This window comes from Schistocerca serialis, chromosome 1, assembly GCF_023864345.2.
Source record: "Schistocerca serialis cubense isolate TAMUIC-IGC-003099 chromosome 1, iqSchSeri2.2, whole genome shotgun sequence".
Lineage (NCBI taxonomy): Eukaryota > Metazoa > Arthropoda > Insecta > Orthoptera > Acrididae > Schistocerca > Schistocerca serialis.
In genome coordinates, this window is record NC_064638.1 from 575,120,992 (window position 1) to 575,148,872 (window position 27,881).

General features: G+C 41.7%; 1 protein-coding gene across 3 annotated transcripts in view; it reads right to left on the reverse strand.

Annotated features, from left to right (window-relative positions):
* LOC126476428 (cyclin-G-associated kinase) overlaps positions 1-27,881 on the reverse strand; it is a 264,992-nt gene that overhangs the window by 165,483 nt on the left and 71,628 nt on the right. For all 3 annotated transcript variants that reach the window (XR_007586987.1, XM_050103541.1, XM_050103542.1), the window contains exon 11: positions 15,239-15,438. Coding sequence is in view for 2 of the 3 variants with exons in the window: in XM_050103541.1 (XP_049959498.1) it covers positions 15,239-15,438 (200 nt within the window). In the remaining variant the exon portion in view is untranslated. The remainder of the gene's footprint in view (positions 1-15,238; positions 15,439-27,881) is intronic.

The window sequence follows — 27,881 nt, forward strand, 5'->3', positions numbered from 1 at the left end:
ACAGACTCCGCAAGCCACAGTAGGGTGCGTGGTGGAGGTTACATTGTACCACTGCTAGACATTTCCCTTTCTGTTCCACATGCACATAGAGCAAGGGAAAAACGACTCTATGTATGTCTCCATATTAGTCTTACTTTGTCTTATGTTTGTGGTCCTTATGCGAAATGTACATTGGTGGTGGCAGATTTGTTCTACTGTCAGCTTCAAATGCTGATGCTCTAAATATTCTCAACACTGTTTCTTCAAAAGAACTTCACCTTCCCTCCAAGGATTCCCATTTTAATTCCCAAAGTGTCTCCCTAATACTTGGGTGTTGATCGAACCTGCTCATAACAAATCTAATAGCTCACCTCTGAAGTGCTTCAATGTCTTCCTTCAATCTGACCTAGTGGTGATCTCCAACACTCAAGCAGTACTCCAGAATGGGTTGCACTAGTACTGTGTACCCAGTCTCCTCTACAGATGAATCACACTTTCCTAAAACTCTCCCACTAAACTGAAGTTCCTGCTACATTCCTCACATTGTCAGTGCATTTTGTATTGGTTTGCAACATGATGCTTAGATATTTAATCTTCATGACTGTGTTAAACAGCACTCTACTAATTCTGTATTCTAATTTTAGAGGGTTTTTTTCCTACTCATTCATAATAATTTACATTTTTCAATGTTTTGAGCAAGCTGCCATGTATTACACCAACTAGAAATTCTAAGTCATCTTGTATAATCCTACAGCCATTCAGTGATGACACCTTCCCGTACACCACAATCACACCTACCCATTAGATCATTTATGAATTTAGAGAAAAAGAGTGGTGCTATTACATTTCCCTGGGGCACTCCTGACAGTACCCTTGGCTGTGATAATCGCTGTTGAGGACAACATACTCATTTCTATTACTTATGAAATCTTCGAGCCACTCATGTATCTTGGAACTTATTCTGTATGCTTATATCTTTGTTAACAGTCTGTAGTGGAGAACTTGTGTCAAACACTTTTCGTAAATCTAAGAATATGGAATCTGCCGGTTGCCCTTTATCTATAGTTTACAGGATACCATGTGAGAAAAGGGAAATTTAAATTTTGAACAAGCAATGCTTTCCAAGACCATTCTGATTTGTGGACAGCTTTTCCGTCTCAAGGAACGTTATTATATTTGAACAAAGAATATGTTCAAGAATTCTGAGCAAATCAATGTTAAGGATATTGGTCTGCAATTTAGAGGATTATTTCTTTTACTCTTCTTAGATACAAGAGTCACATGTATTTTCTTTCAGTTGCTTGGGACTTTGCACAGGATGAGAGATTCATGATAAATGCAAGCTAAGTAAAGGGCCAATGCTGCAGAGTACTCTTTGTAAAACCGAATTAGGATTCTGTCCTGGCATGGAGGCTTATTTATTTTTAACTCTTTAAGTTGCTTTTCTATGCCAGAGATGCTTATTACTATGCTGTCCATAGTCAATCTGATGGTCAAACAATGACACATTTGTATGATTTTCCTGTGTCAGCAATATCTGAAATGTAAAAATTAAAACTTTGGCTTTTGTTTTGCTATCTTCAGCTCCCACAATAGATTGATCAGTGAGTGACTGGATGGAAGACTTAGACCTGCTAAGTGATTTTACATAGGACCAGAATTTTTCACATTCTCAGCTAGATCCTTCACAAAGGCACGACGGTGGAAGTGGTACGTTTCATGCATCCATCTTTTTACAGATGCACAATTCTCTACTAACTTCTGTGTGTTGTCATCTGTGCAGTCTCTTCTGAACTAAAATGCTTCAACCACAGTGGGTCTTCTCCATCTTCAATCAAGTTACTTGACACATACTTCCCACAGCCTGATTTACAACCCATTTAAACTCTGTACTTCCATCGTACTGGAACTAAATGATCTCCATTCATTATCTAAGTGGTGTGCTAGGAACTGCTTATCTGCTCTTTGTAGCAAAAATACTCCTAGTTTTCTTGACTGATTTATTAACTTTAGTAACCATCATAACCACTAATCCCCTTTTCTATAGGACACTATCAACAAGGTCAAGCCTATTCGTAGCTACAAGGTCTCAGATATTTCAGTTGCATGTAGGCCATTGAAGTAGCTGCTCACAACAGTTTTCCAAAAATGTACTCAAATGTACTTTGCAAGATGGCCTGACCATACCACCACCACCACCACCACCACCACCACCACCACCACCCCGTCCGAATGATGAATCCAAACGTCCCAGTCTATACATGGTAGATTAAATCTACCTCTAACTAATATCGCATATATGGGTATTTCTGTGCTACTGAGCATAGACTTCCTTTAATGTCTCTAAAACCACCATGGTAGAATATATGTGTCCAGACAACTTGACGATTGACCTCATTAAAAACAAATATTTTTGACAACTGCAATGAGTGCTCCCCCTCCCATGATGTCTAATCTGTCTTCCCAATCTATGTTCCATGACTCACTAAATATTTAAAAGCTTTTTACTTCAGGTTTCATCCAGTTATTGTTCCCAAAAATAATTTAAATGCCTGTAAGCCTCGTTAACATCAAAATTCTCAGAGACTTGCCTTTCATGGCCAATGATCTTAATTATTGAGTTATCCTGAAATGACTTTCAAACAGACTTTACAGCATCCATTCTGCCAGTATCTCTCCATCTACTTTCCAAACTACAAAGAAATTATCTTGCATATCTTTCTGAACTGGGATAAATGATATAGCAGAGTGGCTTAAGCACACTTCACACAGATTAAGATTTGCTGTAAGCTTACTTGCCTGCTCATGCAAAGGCTCCCTTGCAGGCTCTGTTGTCTGCAAGCAGCATGCACTGTAAGGAGTTGTGAATATTTTCTGTGATAACTCTGGTGTTATTTTCCTTTTAAGTCCTTGTAAGATTCCTTGACTGCTACGAACACACCAATCTGGAGTCCTGCTTGGCCTCTGATGTTAGAGCTTACAAGGTGGGAACTCTCAGAGAACACCTGGTAACCCTTGAGATGAAACAAAATGTCACGCGCCTGCCGGTCGACCTGCAATCTTTCTCAAGTGACAATAAAGAAATTATCTGTCAAAAAGTTCAATTCTTGCACATCTTGTAGCTTCATTTGTCACTCTCATGTGAACCATTTTGTTAATAGTAATAGTTACTATGATATTTCTAGATTAAGTACACTATTGGAAGAATTTTGGGAAGTTTGCATTGAAAAATAGGGGTCGCTATGAATTTGCATGTGGTGCACGTTAGGTCATGTGTTGCTGTGTAAGAAATCCATCTTACATATTGAATTATTCCTTAAACTTGGAAGGATATCACTATCACCAATTTTGAGAAAATTGATTGTATCTAAAGTGCTTCACCCCAAACTCTTGTGCCAGCAAAAAAGACAGAATGAGATATGATGTAGCTATTCTGACTGGAACATGATAGTAAGCTAAGAGTAAAGTATTTTGCCATACAATTAATGTGTGAAACTTCTACTGAAAATCTAGTGTGATATTTAAGCAACTACTGAACTGAGAAATGCTGTGGGTTTGGAACAATGTAAGTGATGAAATAACGGTCTATTTTTATATTAAGAATGGGTATTTTCATAAAATATTGACTTGTCTTTCTGTCAGTTGCTAATTTACTAATACACTGTTTCAGGATTCTGTAAATTTCAACAGCATTAGAATATTGGTGAGATCCATTTCGGTAAAATCTACTGTGTTTTGACAAAATAAGCAGATTTTTAATGTGACAACATTGAGACTTACATATAACTCAAAACACAACATTTCTCCAAAGAAAAGTAAATGGAATAAGAAGTCTGGGGAAAAGAAATTGCTACTTCTATTGCAATTTTTGTGTAATCCTGTACACCAGTGTATTTTTAATAATTAATGATATGGACTGAAATTCTCCAATAAATTTTATTTCTATATCTCAGTTATCTAAGAAATATGGCAGTGTCAGGATTTACTAACATATGAAAACAATTAACAGAGAGGGGGATTGTACTTTTTCACCACAAACATATTTTAGTTCACCAAAGACACTAATAATCTGTTTATACCTTGATAGTCCATTGTCAGAATTCTGCAAATTAAATGCTTTCAAGTTTCTTAGATCGCTGATATATAAAAATAAAATCCTTTGGCTAGTTTCAATCCATAACACTCATTAATAAAAATATACCGGGGTATAGGAGGCCACCGAAATTTCAACAGAAGTAGCGCTTTATTTTCAACAGACTTCTTAGACCATTTATTTTTCTTCAGAAAAACATTAACAATGACACATTTTGAGTAACACACGAGTTTCAACACTGCCATGTTAAAATATACTACTTCATCCAAAACACAGAGTTTACAAATATTCATCTCACTAACATTCCAATGCACTTGAAATTGCAGCAGAATCCTTAAACAGTATATTAATAACTAGCAACTGAGTGAAAGACAAGTCAACAGTTTATGAAAATGCCCATTCTCAGCATAAAAATAAACTCTTCACATATATTGTTCCAAACCCACAGTAATTCTCATTGATGGCCCTTAAAAACTACATTATTTCACTGAAAAATCTGTAGTTGCTTGAATATCATATTTAGATACAGAAGTTTCGCATAGTAATCATATGGAAAAATACTCTCCTCTTTTTGTATTATAATTTGCCAAAATCTTGCTCCAATGTCTCAAACAGCTTATAATATACAAGGACTGTTAAGAAATTGTCATTCTGGCTTTTTCATCAGCAGGTGGGTTCAGATGAAGCACTTTTCATACAATCCATTTTCTCGAGATTGGTGATAGAGAGCAATGTTCTTCCAACTTTAAAGAATAATTCAATACACTAGATACATTTCAAACGCAGCAACATATGACCTACCATACACCAAATGCCAATTCATAGTGGTCTCTATTTCTCAATGCACATTTACCAATATTCTTGCAGTAGTTCACTTAATCTCAGAATATTGCAATAACTATGACCATTATTAATGAAATAATATGCACATGAAGCTGACTAATTAAGCTACAAGATCACCAAAAACCAATTTTTTACCAAATAGTTTCTTTACAATCATTTGAAAAATACTGCAGACCAATCGGCTCGCACTCCTTGTAGTTCACGCGAGTCAAGTAAGCCAGCTAGCTTCCATGCCAAATCCTGCACCATGTGAGAGGTTCGGCATGTGAGGTGGCTGTCACCCCTCCCTGCTAGCCGGCACTCGGGCGCACCCTCTACCAAACATATGATGAACCTCACTCCTTGTGCGATGGGCTTCAGCCACAGCCTGGATCTTATCATTCTCATGATGCTACATTTGAACGATCAACATCATTCCTGCACTATAAGCATTCATTATAAATGTACAGAACAATAATTCTATTATGGAGGTACAGAAAGTAATTTGCTAATCTTTCTAATTAAAGTAAAAACAAGAACAAAATAATTTCATACCATTTCAAAGGTTAACAATGATTCATCTGAGTCACGGAAGTTATCGATTTCCTAATTTCATGTTATCACTTGGTAGCCATCAGGCAGTCATGATTTGACATTACATAGGGGTAATATGCTACATAGGGGTAATATGCTGAACACTCATGCTACTGTAATGTTTTTAAGTCAAAAAATAAACTCTCAACATTTAACACCTTATCACTGCACAATGCTCCATCTACGGGTAATATATTTGGATGTTGTATGCTTTTCATTTATTTCTGCCCCCTCACAAAGTCCATTCCATCGCACATTTCTTAAAGGCACCTGTCTTTGCCATTTGTTCTGCACCCCCCCCCCCCCTCTTTCCCCCTGAGGTCCTGTCACATGTTTTTAGTTAGCTTCATTGATTGTCTTCGTTTACAGTGAAGAGTCACAGGCTGCGATAATCCAAATACACAATTTTTATCAATTTTATTTCATCTCAGACTGAGATCTGTCACCTCTATAAAACCACAGCTAAAAGTTACTTTAAGAGTACAATGAAATTTGTGGGATTACATTTTAGATCAAAATGAATTTTGAAAGTAACCAGAAAATCCATCATCTAGAATTACAATCTGATACTATTATTAAGCACTAAATATAGTGATGAGCCCAAACATTATTGACCACTGCCCACCATGACACTGAATGTTGTCTGGTGGCACTGTGGGTACATGATGTATAAGTAAAATATAGAAGCAGAGTAGAGATGAATGGGAACTATATGAACCACAAATGCGGAAATTGACTGACGTAAGAAATTTTGAGAAAGGAGCGGTAGTTATGGCCTGGTACCTGAAAACAGCAAAGCTGGCTAGTCATTTCGGTACTACTGCCTTACATTTATGGAAAGGGGTCGAAGGATGGTAAGACATGAATGGGCAAAATGGTGTTTAATGTCCACGTCTCATCACAGAATGTGAAAGTCAGCAGCTCACCTGATCTGTAAAGCTGGATAGGTAGAGAGATGTGGCAGACCCAACAACAGAGTACAATTCTTGTCCAAGCACAAGTGTTTTGGAGCACACTGTTAAGAGTACGTTGTTGTCGCAGATGACCTGTATGTGTTCCCATATTGACCCAATGACATCATAAATTATGGTTGCAGGAGGAAGAGAATCACTGAGATTGAACTGTGGATCAATGAAAATGTATTGCCCAGTTAGATGAATCACATTTCTTGCTACAACAGGTCAATGGTGGTGCTTGGATACACAATCACACAGGAGAACACTTGCTTCAAACCTGCACGGTACAACAAATTCGGGGTGGACAGTGGAGGAGAGCACACAATTATGCTATGGGGACCATTCCTCTGCGCTCCCACTGCATCTGTGTCAGTAATCAGACACACCCTGACAGTTGTGGTCTACATGATTATTATTGTAGACCACCTACATCCCTTCTCACTTTGTGTCTTCCCTGACAGCAACTGTATATTCCATCAGGAGAACTGGCCTCTTAGAAGGACAGAATCATGCAACAGTGGTTTGATTTTTTTTTTTTTTTTTTTGTGGTTTTCGGGCGCACAACTTCAATGGTCATTAGCGCCCTGACTACTCTAAGAATGCACCGTGAGGCACAAGTTGACAACAACAACTAAAAGGGAAAACACAATAAAAGACAGACTGACAGGCATAGGATTAAAAAACATCATCAAATGTCCTTAGCGAGGTTTGTCAAATTGATAAAACAAAGAACACGAGCAGCTGCTCGTGGGTCATCCGCTAAAATGGCATCGAAAGTATTAGGCAGGTTAAGATCGAGGCGCAGTGTGTTAAGATCAGGACAGGACATTAAAATGTGTGTAACCGTCAGCAAGTGCCCACATGGGCAGAACGGCGCCGGCGCAGCCGTCAGCAGATGGCGATGGCTGAACCGGCAGTGTCCAATTCTTAACCGGGCTAAAACGACCTCCTCCCGCCGAGAAGGGCGTGAGGAGGACGTCCAAGCCACGGGAAGAGGTTTTAAGGCCCGAAGCTTGTTGTCGGTAAGTGCAGCCCAATCGGCGTGCCACAGAGATAAGATGCGCCGACAAATCACCCTGCTAAAATCGGACGAAGGGACACAACAAGAAGCTGTCCGAGGCTGGAGGACCGCAGCCTTGGCCGCGGCATCTGCAGCTTCGTTCCCAGGGATACCGACATGGCCAGGAACCCACATAAAGCTAACTGGAGAACCGACGTCCACCAGCTGCTGAAGAGAGCATTGGATCCGGTGTACGAAAGGGTGAACCGGGTACGGATCACTGAGGCTCTGGATGGCGCTCAGGGAATCTGAGCAGATGACATAAGCAGAATGTCGGTGGCGGCAGATGTAAAGAACAGCCTGGTAGAGGGCAAAGAGCTCAGCTGTGAAGACCGAACAATGGCCATGGAGCCGGTATTTGAAACTTTGTGCCTCGACAATAAAGGAACACCCGACCCCGTCATTGGTCTTAGAGCCATCTGTATAAATGAAAGTCATGTCGATGAACTTCGAACTAAGTTCCAAAAAACGTGAGTGGTAGACCGAACCGGGAGTGACCTCTTTTGGGAGCGAGCTGAGGTCAAGGTGAACGCGGACCTGAGCCTGGAGCCAAGGTGGCGTGCGGCTCTCGCCCACTCGAAAGGTTGCAGGGAGGGAAAAAGTAAGGTGTTGAAGGAGGCGACGAAAGCGAACGCCAGGGGGTAGCAGGGCAGAGACATACAACCCGTATTGACGGTCAAGAGAGTCGTCAAAAAAGGAACGATAAGACGGATGGTCGGGCATTGACAGTAGCCGACAGGCATATCGACAAAGCAGTACATCGCGCCGGTAGGTGAGTGGCAATTCGCCAGCATCAGCATGAAGACTCTCTACGGGACTGGTATAAAATGCTCCGATCGCAAGTCGTAAACCCCGATGTTGTATGGAGTTGAGGCGGCGTAAGATGGATGGCCGTGCAGAGGAGTATACGAAGCTCCCATAATCCAGCTTGGAGCGGACGATCGACCGATATAGACGAAGTAGGACGGTTCGATCCGCTCCCCACGACAGACCACTGAGAACACGGAGGACATTTAAAGAACGGGTACAACGGGCGGCCAAATATGACACATGTGGAGACCAGCTAAGTTTCCTGTCAAATGTAAGGCCTAAAAATTTGGTTGTCTCCACGATTGGGAGAGCAACGGGACCGAGTCTTAAGGACGGTGGGAGAAACTCTTTGTATCGCCAGAAGTTAATACAGACCGTCTTCTCGGCAGAAAAACGGAAGCCATTGGCGACACTCCAGGAGTAAAGACGGTCAAGAGAACGCTGAAGACAGCGCTCCAGGACACGTGTACACTGCGCGCTGCAATAGATGGTAAAATCGTCCACGAAAAGGGAGCCTGATACAGCAGCTGGGAGGCAATCCATTATTGGATTGATCGCGATGGCGAAGAGAGCGACGCTCAAAACTGAGCCCTGTGGCACCCCATTCTCCTGGCGAAAGGTGTCTGACAGGACAGAACCCACACGTACCCTGAACTGTCGATCCATTAAAAAGGAACGAATAAAAAGAGGGAGGCGACCGCGAAGGCCCCATGTATGCATGGTGCGGAGGATGCCCGCCTTCCAACAGGTGTCGTAAGCCTTCTCCAAATCAAAGAACACAGCCGCGGTCGGGCGCTTCCGCAAGAAGTTATTCATAATGAAGGTCGACAAGGTAACCAGATGGTCAACAGCAGAGCGGCGCCTACGAAATCCACATTGTACATTGGTAAGTAGGCGTCGAGACTCGAGCAGCCAAACCAATCGAGAGTTAACCATTCGCTCCATCACTTTACAGACACAGCTGGTAAGCGAGATAGGTCGATAACTGGAAGGCAAGTGCTTGTCCTTCCCCGGCTTAGGAATCGGGACAACAATAGACTCGCGCCAGCATGCGGGAACATGTCCCTCAATCCAGATGCGATTGTATGTACGAAGAAGAAAACCTTTACCCGCAGGAGAAAGGTTCTTCAGCATCTGAATATGAATAGAATCTGGCCCTGGAGCAGAGGACCGTGATCGGCCAAGTGCGTTTTCGAGTTCCCGCATGGTGAATGGGGCATTATAACTTTCACAATTCGAGGAGCGGAAGTTCAGTGGCCTAGCCTCCTCTGCCTGTTTGCGGGGGAGGAAGGCAGGGTGGTAATGAGCGGAGCTCGAAACCTCTGCAAAAAAGCGGCCGAAGGCATTGGAGACAGCCTCAGCGGCCACAAGGACGTCATTCGCGACCTTCAAGCCAGAAACTGGTGAGTGGACCTTAGTGCCAGATAGCCGGCGCAGGCTACCCCAGACAACAGAAGAAGGAGTAAAACTGTTGAAGGTGCTTGTGAAAGCAGCCCAGCTGGCTTTCTTGCTTTCTTTGATAATACGACGACACTGAGCACGTAATCGTTTATAATTGATACAATTCGCCACTGTAGGGTGGCGTTTAAAAGTGCGTAAAGCACGTCGACGAGCACGTAAAGCGTCTCTACATGCTGCGGTCCACCAGGGGACCGGTACGCGACGTGGAGAAGAAGGAGGGTGAGGGATGGAATATTCAGCAGCAGCGAGAATGACTTCCGTGAGGTGTGCGACCTGACGATCGCAGCTTGTAAAGGTTTGATCCTGAAAGGTCGCCCTGGAAGAGAAGAGCCCCCAGTCGGCCTTGGAGATGGTCCAATTAGAGAAGCACGGAGAGGGGGTATGCTGCAGGAGATGGATAACACACGGGAAGTGGTCGCTCGAATATGTATCAGAAAGTGCATACCACTCAAACCGGCGTGCAAGTTGGGGAGTACATATAGAGAGGTCTAAATGGGAATAGGTGTGAGATGTGTCCGAAAGAAAAGTAGGGGCGCCAGTATTGAGGCAGACAAGATCGAGCTGGTTGAAAAGGTCTGCTAACAAGGAGCCCCTCGGGCAGGATGCTGGAGAGCCCCAAAGGGGATGGTGGGCATTGAAGTCTCCAGTTAACAAAAATGGTGCAGGTAGCTGAACAATAAGTTGCATCACGTCTGCCCTGGTAACGGCAGATGACGATGGAGTGTAAACGGTACAAAAGGAAAACGTAAAAGTGGGGAGAGTAATGCGGATGGCAACTGCCTGCAGGCCGGTGTGCAACGTGATGGGATCGTAGTAAATATCATCCCGGACCAGCAACATAACCCCTCCATGAGCTGGGATACCTACCACAGGGGGTAGGTCAAAACGCACAGAGGTGTAGTGTGCCAAGGCAATTTGATTGCATGGGCGTAGCTTCGTTTCCTGGAGGGCTACGACAAGCGGACGGTGCAAGCGGAGCAGCAACTTCAAGTCCTCTCGGTTGGAGCGAATGCTGCGAATATTCCAGTGAATAAGTGCCATCGTAAGAAAAGAAAGATGAGAGAAGTGGTCACCTCGAAGGCCGCTTAGGGCCTGGCTTCGAGCGAGCACTGCCGCCGCTATCAGTAGGCGGACAGTCATCGTCCATTGGGTCTATAGGGTCATCGGCCATCTCGGGAGGATGGCCGGGAGGGGGAGCTTCCTCCGCCAGTGAACGGCCAGATGTACGGCGACCAGCGGTGCGGCCAGGCGAAACGGATGACGGCCTGGGGCGGCAGCCGCTGGGTGGCGCAAGAGAAGAAATGCGCCGTGGCGGGGAAGGAGAACTGTGCTTCCTATGCGCCTTTTTGGAAGGACGTGTAGTGGAAGTACCGGTCGAAGGCTGTGAGGTCGAGGTACGGAGGAAGTCTGCACGGGATGGTTCCTTCTTGAAGGCCCGGGCATCTGACTTCGGTGTCTTCGTCTTAGCAGAAGCTGAAGAAGGTGCTCGTGTCTGTGGGGTGATGGGAGGAAGAGGAGACGTCGACCGAGCGATCTTAGCACTGGCCGAACGGACGACCGTGGTGCTGAAGGTCAGATCGCATGTCTGGGTTGCTACCTCCCGGGTAGTCCGAGGAGAGGCGAGGACAGTACTGTATTTCCCCGCTGGGAGCAGCGTGGGCTTCCTACTAGCCAATAGCTTGCGAGCAGCCGAGGTGGACACTTTCTCTTTGACCCGAATTTCCTGGATACAGCGTTCTTCCTTATAGACAGGACAGTCGCGGGAGGATGCTGCATGGTCACCCTGACAGTTCACACAACGAGGAGACGGAGGTGGACAGTCACCCTCATGGGCATCCCTGCCACAGGTGACACATTTAGCCGCATTGGAACAAGACTGTCGAGTGTGATTGAAACGCTGACACTGGTAGCAGCGCGTAGGTGTCGGGATATAGGGGCGAACAGAAATAACCTCGTAGCCCGCCTTGATGCGCGATGGCAGCTTAACACTATCGAAGGTCAAGAAAATTGTCCGGGTCGGTACAAGGTCATTGTTGACCTTTTTCATGACCCTATGGACAGCCGTCACGCCCTGCTCAGCGAGGAATGATTGAAGCTCCTCGTCAGTCAATCCGTCGAGGGAGCCAGTATAGACCACACCACGAGACGAATTCAAAGTTCGGTGGGCCTCCACCCGGACAGGGAACGTGTACAGGAGGGTGGCCCGAAGCAGTTTTTGTGCCTGAAAGGCATTCTCAGTTTCTAGTAATAAGGTGCCGTTACGCAACCTGGTACAGGATTTGACAGATCCGGCTATGGCATCTACGCCCTTCTGAATAACGAAAGGGTTGACAGAGGAAAAATCCTTTCCGTCCTCAGTTCGAGAAACTACGAGGAACTGTGGGGCAGGCGGTAGTACTTTTGTCACTGTTGGCTGGTCACGTTTCCGTTTTTGGGTCGAAGTCGAAAGAGATGGAGTAGAATCCATTGCGGAGGAATCCCCCATGATTGCCAGCGTCTCCGATGGCGCGCTCCTTCCTTGTGGGGACCCTCTCAGAGGGCACTCCCGCCTTAGGTGAATGTTTACACCTCAGGTCACACCTCCCGAGAAACAGACGGAGGGACCAATCGGCATGGTCAGAAGGTATCAGCTCAGGCAATCACCCCTCCCCGGGCCTGGCCTTTACCAGGGGGTACGCGCGTGCCTTACATGTCTACCCAGGGCGGGGACTTACGCGTTACCCCGTCACCGGCTACGCGTGCGAACGCGTGGGCCGGCCTTCAGACACGCACAGGGAGGAAGGAAGAAGAGGAAAAAGAAGAGAGAGAGGGAGAAAGAGGACAGACTGTCTCAAACGCCGAGGCGGAGACCAGAGAAGGCAAGGAGAAGAAGGCAATGAGAAGGCAAGGAGAAGAAGGCAATGAGAAGCAAGGAGAAAAAGGCAATGAGAAGGCAAGGAGAAAAAGGCAATGAGAAGGCAAGGAGAAAAAGGCAATGAGAAGGCAAGGAGAAAAAGGCAATGAGAAGGCAAGGAGAAAAAGGCAATGAGAAGGCAAGGAGAAGGCAAGGGAAAGAGTAAGGAAGACAGTGAGGTGGAGAAGAGCAAAGAAAGGAACCAACAAAAGGAAGGAAGAAACGAGAAGTGAAAAAACCAAAAGGACCACGATGATAGGTCGTGGAACCGTCCGTCTCCGGACGCAGGCGCGAACTACCCCCGTGAGGGGGATGGACTCCTTTTAGTCGCCTCTTACGACAGGCAGGAATACCGCGGGCCTATTCTAATCCCCGGACCCGCAGGGGGGACAGTGGTTTGAGAAGTATCGTAGTGAATTCACAATGGTGTCTTGGCCATCTATTTCACCTGATCTGAACATGATGGAACATATCTGATTGTGAGATGCCATCAGGCATTAGCTCCACACACAGAAACAACCAGTCCGCAATTTACAGGAATTGACTTGGGTGTCAACATCTGGTGCCACATACCTCTGTAAGCCTCCCAAGGACAAATCCATACCAAACAGAATCACTGTTGTATTGCATTCTAGACAGGGACTGACATACTGTCAACCAGGTGATCATAATGTTTGAATAGACAAAAAGAATGAACCACACTGCAGTTGTGATCAGTTAAAATGAATATATTGAAATTAAGTTAAAGTGGTATGGATTCTAATGATGAGCAGTAGCTCTTGCCACCAGCACAACGCTAGAAATGACTTCTGAATGCAAAAATTACAGATACAAAGCAAAGTTTTTTCAATCTCAATAGTTTATCCTACACTGTCACCTACAGAAAGATAAGCTATGTACACAGGAATTCAGTCAGAGGCTTATGCCTTGCAAGTAACTTTAATTTTAGCTTTATTAATATATCTGCCTATGAGAATTTACAATCATACTTAAACATATCTGGCGTTGCATTGCATCTACAAGGGTGAATCTAATGAAAACCTTAAAAGTTCCATAAAATTTTTAAGAAGTTGTGTGATGGAGGTGTTAGGTGACTGTAGTGTCCCTTGAGGTTCTGAAAGTGATTGACAGGTGCAGAGTGATGCTACAATACAGGAAAAGGCAACAGCTTACACAACGAGATGGCTGCCCGGCTGTGAACATGCTCCACGATTGAGCAACGACCTGTGATGTATTTTTTTTGTGTAGTGAAGGTGTCAAACCAACTGAAATTCATTGCAGAATGACAGCACAGTATAGCGATTCATGTTTGTCATTGCAGCAAGTGTACGAGTCGTGTAGGACGTTTAAAAGTGATGTAACTTCTGTTGAGGGTGCCTTCAGACCAGGGCAGGCACACAACATAGTGATCGAAGAGAATATTGTGTCAGCGGAGGAGCTTGTGAAGGAGAACAGACACAAAACTCTGAATGAAATAGCCACAAGTTTGAAGATTAATATTGGTTCAGCACAGAATATTGTTCATGATGTACTGTCTCCAATAAGGTGTCTGCAACATGGGTGTCACGTCAATTGACTACAAAATTTAAAGACCATCGCATCAATGCCTGCGAAGAGCTTTTGCACCATTTCCACATCGACGGTTGTGAATTTCTGGGGAAAAATTGCTACAGGCAATGAGACTTGGGTCCACTACCATCAACCAGAAACAAAAAGGTCAAGCAAGGCATGGCACCACAGCTCATCACCAAAACCAAAAAAATTCTGCACTCCACCACCTGATGGAAAATTCACACTCATTCTCTTCTGGGATGCATTTCATTTCATGGATTTGGGGGGGGGGGGGGGGTAATGGTAACCAGTAATTTCTATTAGACATGCTGAAAAATCAACTTCGCCCTGCTATCAGGAGTAGATGATGAGAACTTGTGACTTGAGGGGTATGGCTGCAGCATGACAGTGCCTGACCGCATACAGCCTGTAAGACAGTTGAGATTATTCAGAAAAGAAATTTGAATGTCTGGTACATCCTCCTCACTCACCAGACCTCGTTCCTAGTGACTCATCTCTTCGGTGCACTCAAAAGAAGCCGTGGGAGGCAGGCATTTCAGAAGTGACGAAAAGGATGAAACTGCAGTGCACGACTGGCTAAACACCCCGACCAAAAGAATTCTTTCATCGTGGTATCTATTCACTTCCAGGTCGGTGGATTGTGTGCGTTCAACATCACAGAAACTTTGTCAAAAAATGACATGCAAGTTTTTTGTTCGTTGTTACAATTAGAAACATTTTCATTTGACTCACCCTGATAGTTATAAGTTTGGCCATTTTCCAGTAGCTACAACAAGTAAAGGTGCTATTATTATTATAGTTTTTGCTACAACTTCCATTGAATGACACCCTGAATAACTTAAATGGCCCATTGTGCCATTTTATTCAAGAATAGAACTAAATAATTCAACATTGTGAGGCAAATATTAAAAATCTAAAGATATGATGCAGCTCGTGTTTCAAGTTAACATATACTAGGAAAAAAACCACAATTGCATTATCAAAAATCATTTACTCACAGTGCAGTGTACAATGCACACATTCTTTGGATCCTTCTGCAGGAATGCATACATATCATTACAAAGAGTATAAAGCGCATGAAGAGGTGGTGCTCGTCTAGCACCATGTGAAGGCCAGCCGCAATCAACAACTCTTCCAGCACCCAACTTGGTCGCTGCATATGAGCGCCCAGACACATTGTAAATAGCGTAACGTCCACCTGTTGTAAATTATAAGAAATGCACATAACAACTCCCATACTTCTACATTTAATAAGTCTAGAGTTTACTACTCACCACAGTACAGTACTTTATTACATTCTTTTCTTTGAAACATTTGTAATATAATTTGCACAAGTCTCTTACAGCTTACACTAAATTCTGAATGTGTGTGAATTTAACAAAGGATTCTGAGCAGTGTTGCCCACAAAAACTTGTTTAACAAGACAACCTCCAAATGTGAAATTTACAACCAAAGTAATATACATATTTATGTTTTTGGTGTTACCACTCTGGACACAGCTACATCTATCTAGAAGCAACTTACAGTCTGACCGTAATACAACACTGTTAGAGAAATTATCAGAATTACAAAATCCAAATACGTAGCACAGCTTCAACTGAAATACGAATCACATGACAGTATGATGCCTTATCAAATGAAAGAATAAACCACAGACATGGTGAGTGAACTGATATACTCTGGAGTGATAAAGTATAATGTATGTCAACTGCCTCATAATCTAGATGGCAAAAAGCAGCTGAGTGCAAAATTACAGGGAGATATTCAGGAGCCAAAATGCCAGTACCACTGATAGGGGCTAAATAAAAGGAAGAACAAATCTATTAGTATATTTCAGAACACTTAGTTCCTTCATCAAGAAGGAAAGAGCGATGGGTTTGGGAAAGAATCCCTGGTCATTCAGACTCCAAGACAAGATGGATCCACTTGATGTGAGAACAAGAGAAGATAAAGATGATGAGGGAGGCATTAGAGAGAGAACAAGATTGCATGTATTATAATGGTAAGTCCTGTGCTATCTTTGGTACACAGATGAAAGGAGGACAAAGTGTGAGGTGAAGATGGATTGAGAAAAAGGGAAATGAGAGGAGCAATAAGCAGTGCATATATGGGGGAGTGTTTGTTCATGGAGGTACATCCGGAAGAGTGGCAGGATGCAGGAGTACACTGGTAGTACTCCTAATTAAGTCAACTGCCTCTTTTTTTCTTGATGATCTATTCACTTTTCTGTTTTCATCTCTCTCCTTCTCTGTATTTTCGTTTTTCCCTCCAACCTTCTCTTCTACCTACATCTTAGTTTGCAATTGCACTATTCATTCCACTATTTCCAATTTGTCCTCCTATCATCTGCAGGGCACAGTGCTTACCAACATACTATGATTCATTGCCTACTCTTGCCAAGACCTCCCCCTTCATCATTATCCCCTTGCCTTCACATCAGCCAAGCCACTCCCATTCTGGATTCTATGCTCCTCAAGACAAGTAATGGCCAGCCATGCAATTCCAAACATGAGGTTCACTGTAAAAGAAATTATGCTTTTTAAAGTACTGTTTTCTAATGAGCTTCATAAATCAGGCAAGATCTTACCTTCACAGTCCCAAATGTTACCGAATTAACCAAATGTTAAAACTGACATCTATGTAAGAAATCCATTTTTATTTGATTATTTTTTGCTAGATGTGAAAAGAGAAAAGCAATGTTCCTAGCTTGAATTGAGATACACAAAGATGAGACCTCAGACAGTATTTTTCACTTGCAGTTTTTGGTAAAATATTAAAATAATCTGTATATGTAATGATTCACAATATTTTGATGCTTTTATTTTATTTGGCAGGTAATACTTTTTTTAATATGTTTGTTTGTGTGGCCATCTTCTGCAGCAGCTGCTAAAATCTGTTACTATAGGTTGTCCATCAGCTGACTGCAATTTAATTAAAAAGAATTACACCAGATGCATTTCACTTTTATTTATAAAGCATCTTCCATGGTTATTCTGCAAATTGGATACATACGTTTGTACACTTTTTGTTGTTTTAGGTTAAAAACAGCATTTTGTTAATAATGTTGGTGTGAAAGTTACTTATGGTGCTTCTTTACATATTCTGCTCCTTTCCTCCTTGCTAGCAGGGGTTGGCATCAAAAGACTGTTTCACATTCGCACTTGGCAGTTTTTGCCATTCTGCAGTATTTGTTGTGCTGCATTAGTAGTTTCACAGGTTGGCAACAATCACAACACGAACAAAAACAAATGAACAAACATAAACACTGTTGCAGTGTGGAATGAGAAACAGTTTCAGAAAGTGAAATGTAAATGATGCAGCACAAGAAATACTGTAGAATGGCAAAAACTGCCAAGAGAAAATGTAAAATGAAATCTTTCGACGCCGACCGCTGCTAGCAAGGAGGGAAGGAGCAGAGTATGTAAAGAAACACTGCAAGTAACTTGCACACCAACATTATAAGCAGAATGCTGTTTTTAACCTTTCTGGAAAATATTCATGACATGAAAAAAACAACAAGAATGGAGACTTAATATGCCAATTCTCAGCAAGGAATAATATGATTATTAAAAGTACCTGCTTCCCACACAAAAGGATCCATCTGGGTACTTGAAAGTCTGCAGTCAATGGAGTAGTCAATCAGATTGACCATAATTTGGTGATTGTACACCACTCCAAATCAGTTAAGACTCTGACCACTTTGTGGTAAAACCAGTGTCTTGAGAGAGAAACTGTCACTAACAAATGGCAATGGAATAGGAAAGATGATGAAATGGAATACAGACAAACTGAAAATCCATGAAGTAGTAAAAAAAATACCAAGTAACACTAAGCAGAAAGTTGAGCAATGAAGAGACCGCAGTAGGAGTAGACGAAAGGTGGAACAGGATTGAAAAAGCCATTAAGATGCTGCAGAGGAAATAATAGGCATAGAAAGGAATAGAAGATCTCAGGAAAGATTTGATGAAGATTGCAGGTCAGCAATAGAGGAAAAGAACAGGGCAAGAACAAAAGTGCTACAGAGAGAAACCAGAAATAATGTGGAACAATATAGAGAATTAAGGAGAAGAGCTAACAGACTGTGCAATAGAAAGAAAAGAGAGTGGACTAAGAAGAAATTTCAAGAACTAGAAGAGTTAAAGGAACAGAGTGAAATAGGAAAGTTCTATCACGCTGTAAGCAAAATGAATAGATCCCAGCCAAAAACAATGGCCTGTTTCAGCAATGATGGGAAAATGATAAGGGAGGAAAAAAGCAGACAGTGGGAAGACGGGCAGAGTATTTCAAAGATACATTAAGCACCAGCTTCGAAAATGAAGAGACAGCTGCACAGAAGGAAAGAGCAGAGCTGGAAGTAGATAATGATACCAACAAGGCAAGAACCCCAACACTACAAGGGTCTCCCAAGCAGTGCACAGGTCAAAAAACAAACGAGCCCCTGGGGAAGACAGCATAATTCCTGAATTAATAAAAACTGGTGGTGAGGCTGTAATAAAGGAACTGTACACATAAATATCAGATATAGGGGAAACAGAAACTATGCCAGGTAATTGGAAAACTGGAATAATAATAATCACCATTTATAAGAAAGGGGACAGAACAGCATACACTCCTAAGCACAGCTTATAAGATCTTCACAAGTATATTAAACGAAAGGATACAAAAGTGTGCAGAAGGCATACTAGGGGAATATCAGTGTGACTTTCTACCAGACAGAGAACAACTGATCAGAAATTTGTGATAAGACAAATGATGGAAAAGTTCTATGAATGTGATATAGATCTACATTTCCTATTCATTGACTTCAAACACGCCTGTGACAGCATAAATTGGCGAGAACTATACAGAGTACTGGAAGAAGTTGGTATATGTGCAAAACTAATAAGACTAATCAGGATGACAATGACACAGACAAGAGCAAAAGTAAAGGTCCTTAGCAGAACAAGTGAAAGCTTTGACTTTAATAAAGGTGTGAAGCAAGGTGGTAGTCTGTCCACTGTCATATTCAATATAGCCCTGCATAGTGTAGTAAATAAAATCAATGAAAGAGGCACCATATTTACAAAAACTAGCCAGATATGTGCATACGGTGATGACGTTGCTATAGTAGAAAGAAATATCAATACATGCCAAGAAACATGCCAGGCAATGGAAACAGAAGCCTTAAAATTGGCCTCATAGTACATGAAAACAAAACAAAATATATGGTAACGTCACAATCTGAGGTCAGAACAACCCCTAAAAACCTAAACATCAATGGGAAATGCTTCAAAGAAGTGTCCTCTTAACTACTTGGGAACCCTAATAACAAATGAGAACAGTATTGGAAAGAATATAAGGGAAAAAATATAAGCAGGAAACAGAGCTTGCTTTGCAAATATGCAACTTTTCAGAAATAGCCTTCTTCCAAGAAAAACAGAACTGCTAATATATAATCCCCTAGCCCACCCAGTTATCACATATGGGTCAGAGGTATGGACATTGACAAAATATGATAAAAATGCACTAAGAACCATTGAGCAGAAAATACTACAGAAAATACTACGCAAAATCTATGGGTCAATAAGGGAGGAAGAAGGCTGGAGAATACGCTACAATGCTAATACAAGGTAGGGACACAGTAAATTTGTGAAATCACAGTGAATACAGTGGCTAGGACACTTTGAGAGAATGGCAGAGGATAGAATTCGAAAGAAAATGATGAAAGGTGTGATCCATTCAGGTAGGCGAAAGGGGAGACCTAGACAAAGATAGATTGATGACGTAATAATGGATCTCACCAGTATGGGAGTCTGTGGGAGGAAAAGAGCAGCAAATAACCAAGAAGTGTGGAGGAAGACCATTCAAGAAGCCAAGGCTCACCAAGGGCTGCAGTGCTACTGAAGAAGAAGAAGAAGAAGAAGAAGAGCCAAAAGTGTACAAATGTATGTATCCAATTTGTAGAATAACCATGGAAGATGCTTTATAAATAAAAGTGAAATGTGTCTGGCGTAATTCTTTTTAATTAAATAGCAGTCAGTTCAAGATGTATAACCTATAGTAACAGAATCATTTTTTTGATTAAAATTATTTCCTCCATTTAGAAGTTTATTTTCAGGTGCTTTTTCTGTCACTGCCTATGTTTTTAAAATTCAAATTCAAAAATAATTTTTAATCTAAAAATGCCAATCCCAAAAATTTTGGTTATTTAACTTTTCAGTTAAACAGGTTTTATAGACAATGTTTGTGTTTTAACTTCCATGATCAATTTTTTTTATTGCAATTATGTTACAATTTTGTTGTCTCAAAGGGACCAGTCTCAAAATTATTAGATATTTACAGGTTCTGTATGTCCGAGGATCTACATGTTCCGAAAATGGAACATGTCACACTGTATCTGGAATTTCTCGCAATTTCTTTTTAATTAACTCTTGGGTAAATGTGACACAATAAAAAAGATATGTTCTAGCGTATTCTGAACCATCCAGATAATTCTGTGTGTTTGGTAGCAACTGAAAGTGAGGACATATGAAGTGACAATTAATTTGTCAAGAGCCAAACAGTAGCTCACTAAATTGTTCCCTTATTAACTGAGTTTTAGGGTTTTTTTGTGGGACGGATTGTGTCTGAAATGCGTTCCTACTTGTTTACCGTTTTCCTTCCCTCCCTCCCCCCCCCCCCCTTATTTTTAACTAAAAAAAGAAAGGACTTACAGTACTTCATATTGGGGATATGAGTGCACATTCCAGGACTGTTGGAAATTAAAGTTGTTCCCAGTGATGACATTTTCTGTTCTAAATGCTTTGACTGAATATCACCAGTGATAGTGAGTGGATGAGTAGTAGTATCAGCAAGCTACAAAGGTTGGTGTTATGGCTGTTAAGAAACCACAGTTAAGGTGTATGTATTGACAAAAAACAGATAATTTACTGAAGCTTTGGTTGATTATACCAAAACAAAGCTGACCATACTCTTAAAGGAGAAATTCCGACTTCAGAAAAAAATGAACCACAAGAAGCTTGTGCAACTTGTCAAGAATATTTATCAATTCAGGCACTCAATCATGTACATGCTATAACAAAAAGATACAACTTCTAACAGCAACTCCACAGTTGCTCTCAAAGAATAATATTCTATGCTACATTCATCCTCCATCAAAATACACAGGTGACTAAGTAAGGAATGTGAGGACTGTGAAAGGCGTGTTTGGAAAATCAGACCCTTACTATGGTAATTCTGTGAACAAAACAAATGTTGAAATTGCAGTCATTTTATTTGGAAGATAAATAGGAATGCTCTCACCAGTGTGTCAAAAAGGGGAGGCTATCATCATAGAAAGTGGTGAACATATGAAGATAAATGAGCTGCAGTAAACTATCACCATACATAAGAAGAAACTTTTAACATTCTACAGTTTAAGATAATTGTTTTATACACTACAACATTAGGGTATTGTTACACTCCGAATGAGAGATGTCCGTTTTGTGTGCATATTGTGCAAATTTTGAACTCTGTCTGGTAACTTACTAGCAGTTGTGTAACACTATACACGGTTGAGGTAGGTAGGTAGGTGGTTAGTGTTTAACATCCCGTCGACAACGAGGTCATTAGAGACCGAGCCCAAGCTCGGGTTAGGGAAGGTTAGGGAAGGAAATCGGCCGTGCCCTTTCAAAGAAACCATCCCGGCATTTGCTTGAAACGATTTAGGGAAATCACGGAAAACCTAAATCAGGATGGTTGGAGACGGGATTGAACCGTCGTCCTCCCGATTGCGAGTCCAGTGTGCTAATAACGGTTGAATAAGTGGAATGGCTAGTAGTATGTGATGTAGAGCAAGAGACTTGTATGTTTTAGGAGTTCGTGTGACAACCCTGGGACGGGAAGGTGGACTCTACTAACAGACACAAGCAGTCACGTAAGGAACTTGAGAGGAGATTAAACCCACTGACAAATGGAAATAAACATATGGCATTACTGGCTGGGATGTTTGGCTGCCTGATACAAGTCTTTTGATTTGATACCACTTCAGTGACTTGTGCGTTTGTGCCGTAGGTGAGATAAAATGACAAGGACAATTAAGAAAACTGTTGCCACTGATACCTTCATTGGCAAACTTGGAAAAATGGATAGTGAAAGCAATAGCACACCAAACATCTGAAGACACTGGAACAATGTATGGCAAATGAGAACAGATACAAACAGGCTGAACAACAGTGTTTTGTGCTGCACTCTAATTTTTCTGAGAACTCACTTGTGATTCCATTACAGTAAGTACAAGAGTTTCAGGCACAGGCAGAAAAGATGGTCATTATTACTTATGGTGTTCCCAGTCACTTCAAAATTCACAAACAACTGTTTGAATTCACTATGTAGCTGGCACCAATGGAGTGGGTATCAAGTGCTACTGATCACAAGACCTTGTGACATCTTAAAAGCCCTGCTGTAGCAAAAGCAGGAAATTTTATTTTTCCAATCAAAATCTCTAAAGAGTAAGAATATTCTGATTCACAATTTACAATAGAGTGAAGTCTGTGGCCTACATGTGTGACTGCTTAGTGTATCGCAGAAGCTACAGTTATCAATTATGAGATAAATGAAATTGTCATGGACATGAGGGCCAGTTGCTGGAAGATTTCTAGATGCAAGAAAGCAACACAAGCACCAGTGTTCGATTCTAATTCATGATATTTTAAAGACTGTGGGTATCTCAGTTCTTACTGATCCAATCATAAGACATTACTCACTATCAAAGGGAAATACTAACTCGGCTGAACATATTTAAATACGTCACTAATCTCAGTTCCTACTAGAATGTGCTAAAGAACCACTGTTTGGACCTAGTATAGTTTGGAATTTGCATATATTTTGGAAACTAAGAACCATGGACCTTGCGGCTGGTGGGGAGGCTTGCGTGCCTCAGCAATACAGATAGCTGTACTGTAGGTGCAACCACAACGGAGGGGTATCTGTTGAGAGGCCAGACAAACATGTAGTTCCTGAAGAGGAACAGCAGCCTTTTCAGTAGTTGCAGGGCAACAGTCTGGATGATTGACTGATCTGGCCTTGTAACATTAACCAAAATGGCCTTGCTGTGCTGGTACTGTGAACGTAATTTTTCCTGAGAGCATGCAGGTTTACTGTATGGTTAAATGATGATGGTGTCCTCTTGGGCAAAATATTCTGGAGGTAAAATAGTCACCCATTAGGATCTCCGGGCAGCGACTACTCAGGAGGACGTTACTATCAGGAGAAAGAAAGCTGGTGTTCTATGGGTCAGAGTGTGCAGTGTCAGATCCCTTAATCGGGCAGGTAGGTTAGAAAATTTAAAAGGGAAACGGTAGGTTAAAGTTAGATATAGAGTGAATTAGCGAAGTTTGGTGGCAGGAGGAACAAGACTTCTGGTCAGGTGAATACAGGGTTATAAATACAAAATCAAATAGGGGTAATGCAGGAATAGTTTTAATAATGAATATGAAAATAGGAATGCCGGTAAGCTACAACAAACAGCATAGTAAACACATTATTGTGGCCAAGATAGATATGAAGCCCACGCCTACCACAGTAGTACAAGTTTATAAGCCAACTAGCTCCGCAGATGACAAAGAGATTGATGAAATGTATGATGAGATAAAAAAAATTATTCAGATAGTGAAGGGAGACGAAAATTTAATAGTCATGGGTGACTGGAACTCGACAGTAGGAAAAGGAAGAGAATGAAACATAGTAGGTGAATATGAAATGGAAGTTACGAATGAAAGAGGAAACCGCATGGTCGAATTTTGCACAGAGCATAACTTAATCATAGCTAACACTTGGTTCAAGAATCATGGAAGAAGGTTGTATACATGGAAGAACCCTGGAGATACTAGAAGGTTTCAGATAGATTATATAATGGTAAGACAGAGATTTAGGAACCAGGTTTTAAATTGTAAGACATTTCCAGGGGCAGATGTAGACTCTGACCACAATCTATTGGTCATGAACTGTAAATTAAAATTGAAGAATACTGCCTACAGAAAAATTGAAGAGACCTTTGGAGAAAAGAGAACCACTTGCATGAATATCAAGAACTCAGATGGAAACCCAGTTTTAAGCAAAGAAGGGAAAGCAGAAAGGTGGAAGGAGTATATAGAGGGTCTATATACAAGGGTGATGCTCTTGAGGACAGTATTATAAAAATGGAAGAAGACATGGAAGAGATTGTAGATGAAGATGAAATAAGAGATATGATACTGCGGGAAGAGAGTAACAAAGCACTGAAAGACCTGAGTCGAAACAAGGCCCCGGGAGTAGACAACATTCCATTAGAACTACTGACAGCCTTGGGAGAGCCAGGCCTAACAAAACTCTACCATCTAATGAGCAAGATGTATGAGAACGGCAAAATACCCTCAGACTTCAAGAAGAATATAATAATTCCAATCCTAAAGAAAGCAGGTGCTCATAGATGTGAAAATTACTGAACTATCAGTTTAATAAAGCCACGGCTGCAAAATACTAACACGAATGAAAAAACTGGTAGAAGTCGACCTTGTGGAAGATCAGTTTGGATTCCGTAGAAATGTTCAAACACGTGAGGCAATACTGACCCTACGACTTATCATAGAAACTAGATTAAGGAAAGGCAAACCTACATTTCTAGCGTTTGTAGACTTAGAGAAAGCATTTGACAACGTTGACTGGAATACTCTTTTTCAAATTCTGAAGGTGGCAGGAGTAAAATACAGGGAGTGAAAGGCTATTTACAATTTGTACAGAAACCAGATGGCAGTTATGAGCGTCGAGTGGCATGAAGGGGAAGCAGTGGTTGGGAAGAGAGAGAGATAGGGTTGTAGCCTCTCCCCGATGCTATTCAATCTGTATATTGAGCAAGCAGTAAAGGAAACAAAAGAAAAATTCAGAGTAGGAATTAAAACCCATGGAGAAGATATAAAAACTTTGAGGTTAGCCGATGACATTGTAATTCTGTCAGAGACAGTAAAGGACTTGGAAGAGCAGCTGACCGGAATGGGCGGTGTCTTAAAAGGAGGATATAAGATGAACAACAACAAAAGCAAAAAGTTGGTAATGGAATGTGGTCGAATTAAATCAGGTGATGGTGTGGGAATTAGATTAGGAAATGAGATGCTTAAAGTAGTAACTGAGTTTTGCTATTTGGGGAGCAAAATAACTGTTGATGGTCGCAGTAGAGAGGATATAAAATGTAGACTGGCAATGGCTACGAAAGCATTTCTGAAGAAGAGAAATTTGTTAACATCAAGTTTAGATTTAACTGTCAGGAAGTCGTTTCTGAAAGTATTTGTGTGGAGTGTAGCCATGAGTGGAAGTGTAACATGGACGATAAAATAGTTTAGAGAAGAAGAGAATAGAAGCTTTCAAAATGTGGTGCTACAGAAGAATGCTGAAGATTAGATGGGTAGATCACATAACTAATGAGGAGGTATTGAATAGAATTGGAGAGAAGAGAACTTTGTGGCACAACTTGACTAGAAGAAGGGATCGGATGGTAGGGCATATTCTGAGGCATCAAGGGATCACCAATTTAGTATTGGAGGGCAGCGTGGAGGGTAAGAATAGTAGAGGGAGACCAAGAGATGAATACACTGAACAGATTCAGAAGGATGTAGGTTGCAGCAAGTACTGGGAAATGAAGAAGCTTGCACAGGATAGAGTAGCATGGAGAGCTGCATCAAATCAGTCTCTGGACTGAAGACCACAACCACAACAACAACAACAACAACAACAACAACAACAAGTATGTTTGAAAGCTGTGTCTTTCATTTTTATGTCAGGTATGACTAAATTTTGATTTCATGAAACTAATATATGAGAGACTACAGTAATGGAAATTGGTTGAATGTCTGGCAAAATTCTCAGTGTTTTTCTTTCTATCAATTTTAGTTAGGGAGCTAGAAATAGTTATAGTTTTAGGGATGGGTACAACCTGTTATAAAATACTGGTTTTGGTCAGATGGGTGTTCTGATGGCAGAACGTCTCTCTAGGTGAGTTTTACCATTGTCTTGAATGCTCAACCAAACGCACCTTCCACATCCCCTGCGCATGGGATGTGAAGTTGCTGGTGTCATGGAGTGAAAATATTCCTTGATGCATTGTTTGAAGTCTTATGGGATTGTGCTTTCAGTGAAAAAAAATGGTGAGCACCTAGACTGCTGATGATAAAAGTTTGAGACATTTCAACTGTCAGACTACCTGGGAAGTATTGTGGAGCGCTGATTTCTCTAATGATTCCACATCTAAATCCTCATCTAAATGTGTAATCTGCAGCCACCATACTGTGTATTGTTAAGAGTTCCAGAGCTGCTATGTTACTTGGACTAAGATCCTTTAAAGTAAGAGTAGTGCAAGAACTTAAACCTGGTGATCCTGAGAGCAGAGTTATATTTCAGGAATGGGTTCTGAAGCAAGCAACTGACAGTGAAGTGGATCTTGTCTAGAGATAGGCAAAGTCATTCATCCTTGGGAACTAGTTAACTGGTGATCGTTCTTTTTTGGGAACTGTTCATTTTTACTCGTTCACCGTTCATTGTGCTTAGTATATGATTCTTATGAAAAATTGAAAATTAATAGCATAGGTGACTGAAGGCGGAAGGCACCAAGAGGGGCACTTGCCTCCCCCCTAGAGTGCAGAATTTTTATTCAGAACACTTGCAATTTTCGTGATTCTGCAAAACATCTCATTTAGCCAACTGCAGCATTATGTGGCTGATCGCAGCGAAATAATAAAAGGTGGCACACGAAAAGCCGGCCCCAAGTACAGACTGCTTGCCAATTATGCACGATTTGTTGACCGTTATGAGCACAATAGATAAACATGTAATAACTAGGCAGTGAAGAAATAACAAATAAGCTAATGCAAACAACTTTGAAACAATAGATGACGATTAGTAAGCGACAATGAGCAGTATAGCACTTGGGGCCGATTTCTCGTGGGCCACTGTGTACCACTGAAATAATATTGTAGGAATAATCATATTCTCTTTAGAAAATGTGACCCCATACACTCAATTACGAAGCGTGGGCTTCATTCGGTTGTAAGTCAGTCTGCCTTCCATAACAATGAACATGCTCTTTTAGCTTGGATATAAAAAAAAGACGGAAAATGGCCACTCGTGTGTGCCGTGCTGACATCCTTTGCATGTGTAGTAACAAAAAATTTTGCCTTTTTACAAGTATTTCTTCTGCTGTTTATCGAAATAGTGAAGTATTACATACCACGTAATTTTTTATGTAATTGATGTAATTAAAAAATACATTTTAATTACTGCTGAATAGAATACAAAAAGAACCAGAAGTTCAGAGTTCAAAAAAGGTTTGAAACAGATCCAGAATGGGCATGCGAAGCGAGCAAGAACAACAACTCGATATTGAAGTAACTATGAGCAGTCGGCAGTGGAACCGTAACGAGTGGCCACACGAAGAAGGACGAGTTCGGCCAAGCGAGACCAAGTACGAAACAGACAGGAACGGGACCGAGGCTGGAAGGAGACCGGCTGACGTGCCGTTTGGGAATGAGACAGACCATTTCGCGTTCCCGGGAACTATAAGTGGAAAGCCATGACCAAAGTGAACTATGAAAGACCGCTCCTTAGAATTTGTTCCTTGCTCGTTCCATTCATCTTGGTGGACCATTCCTTTGGACA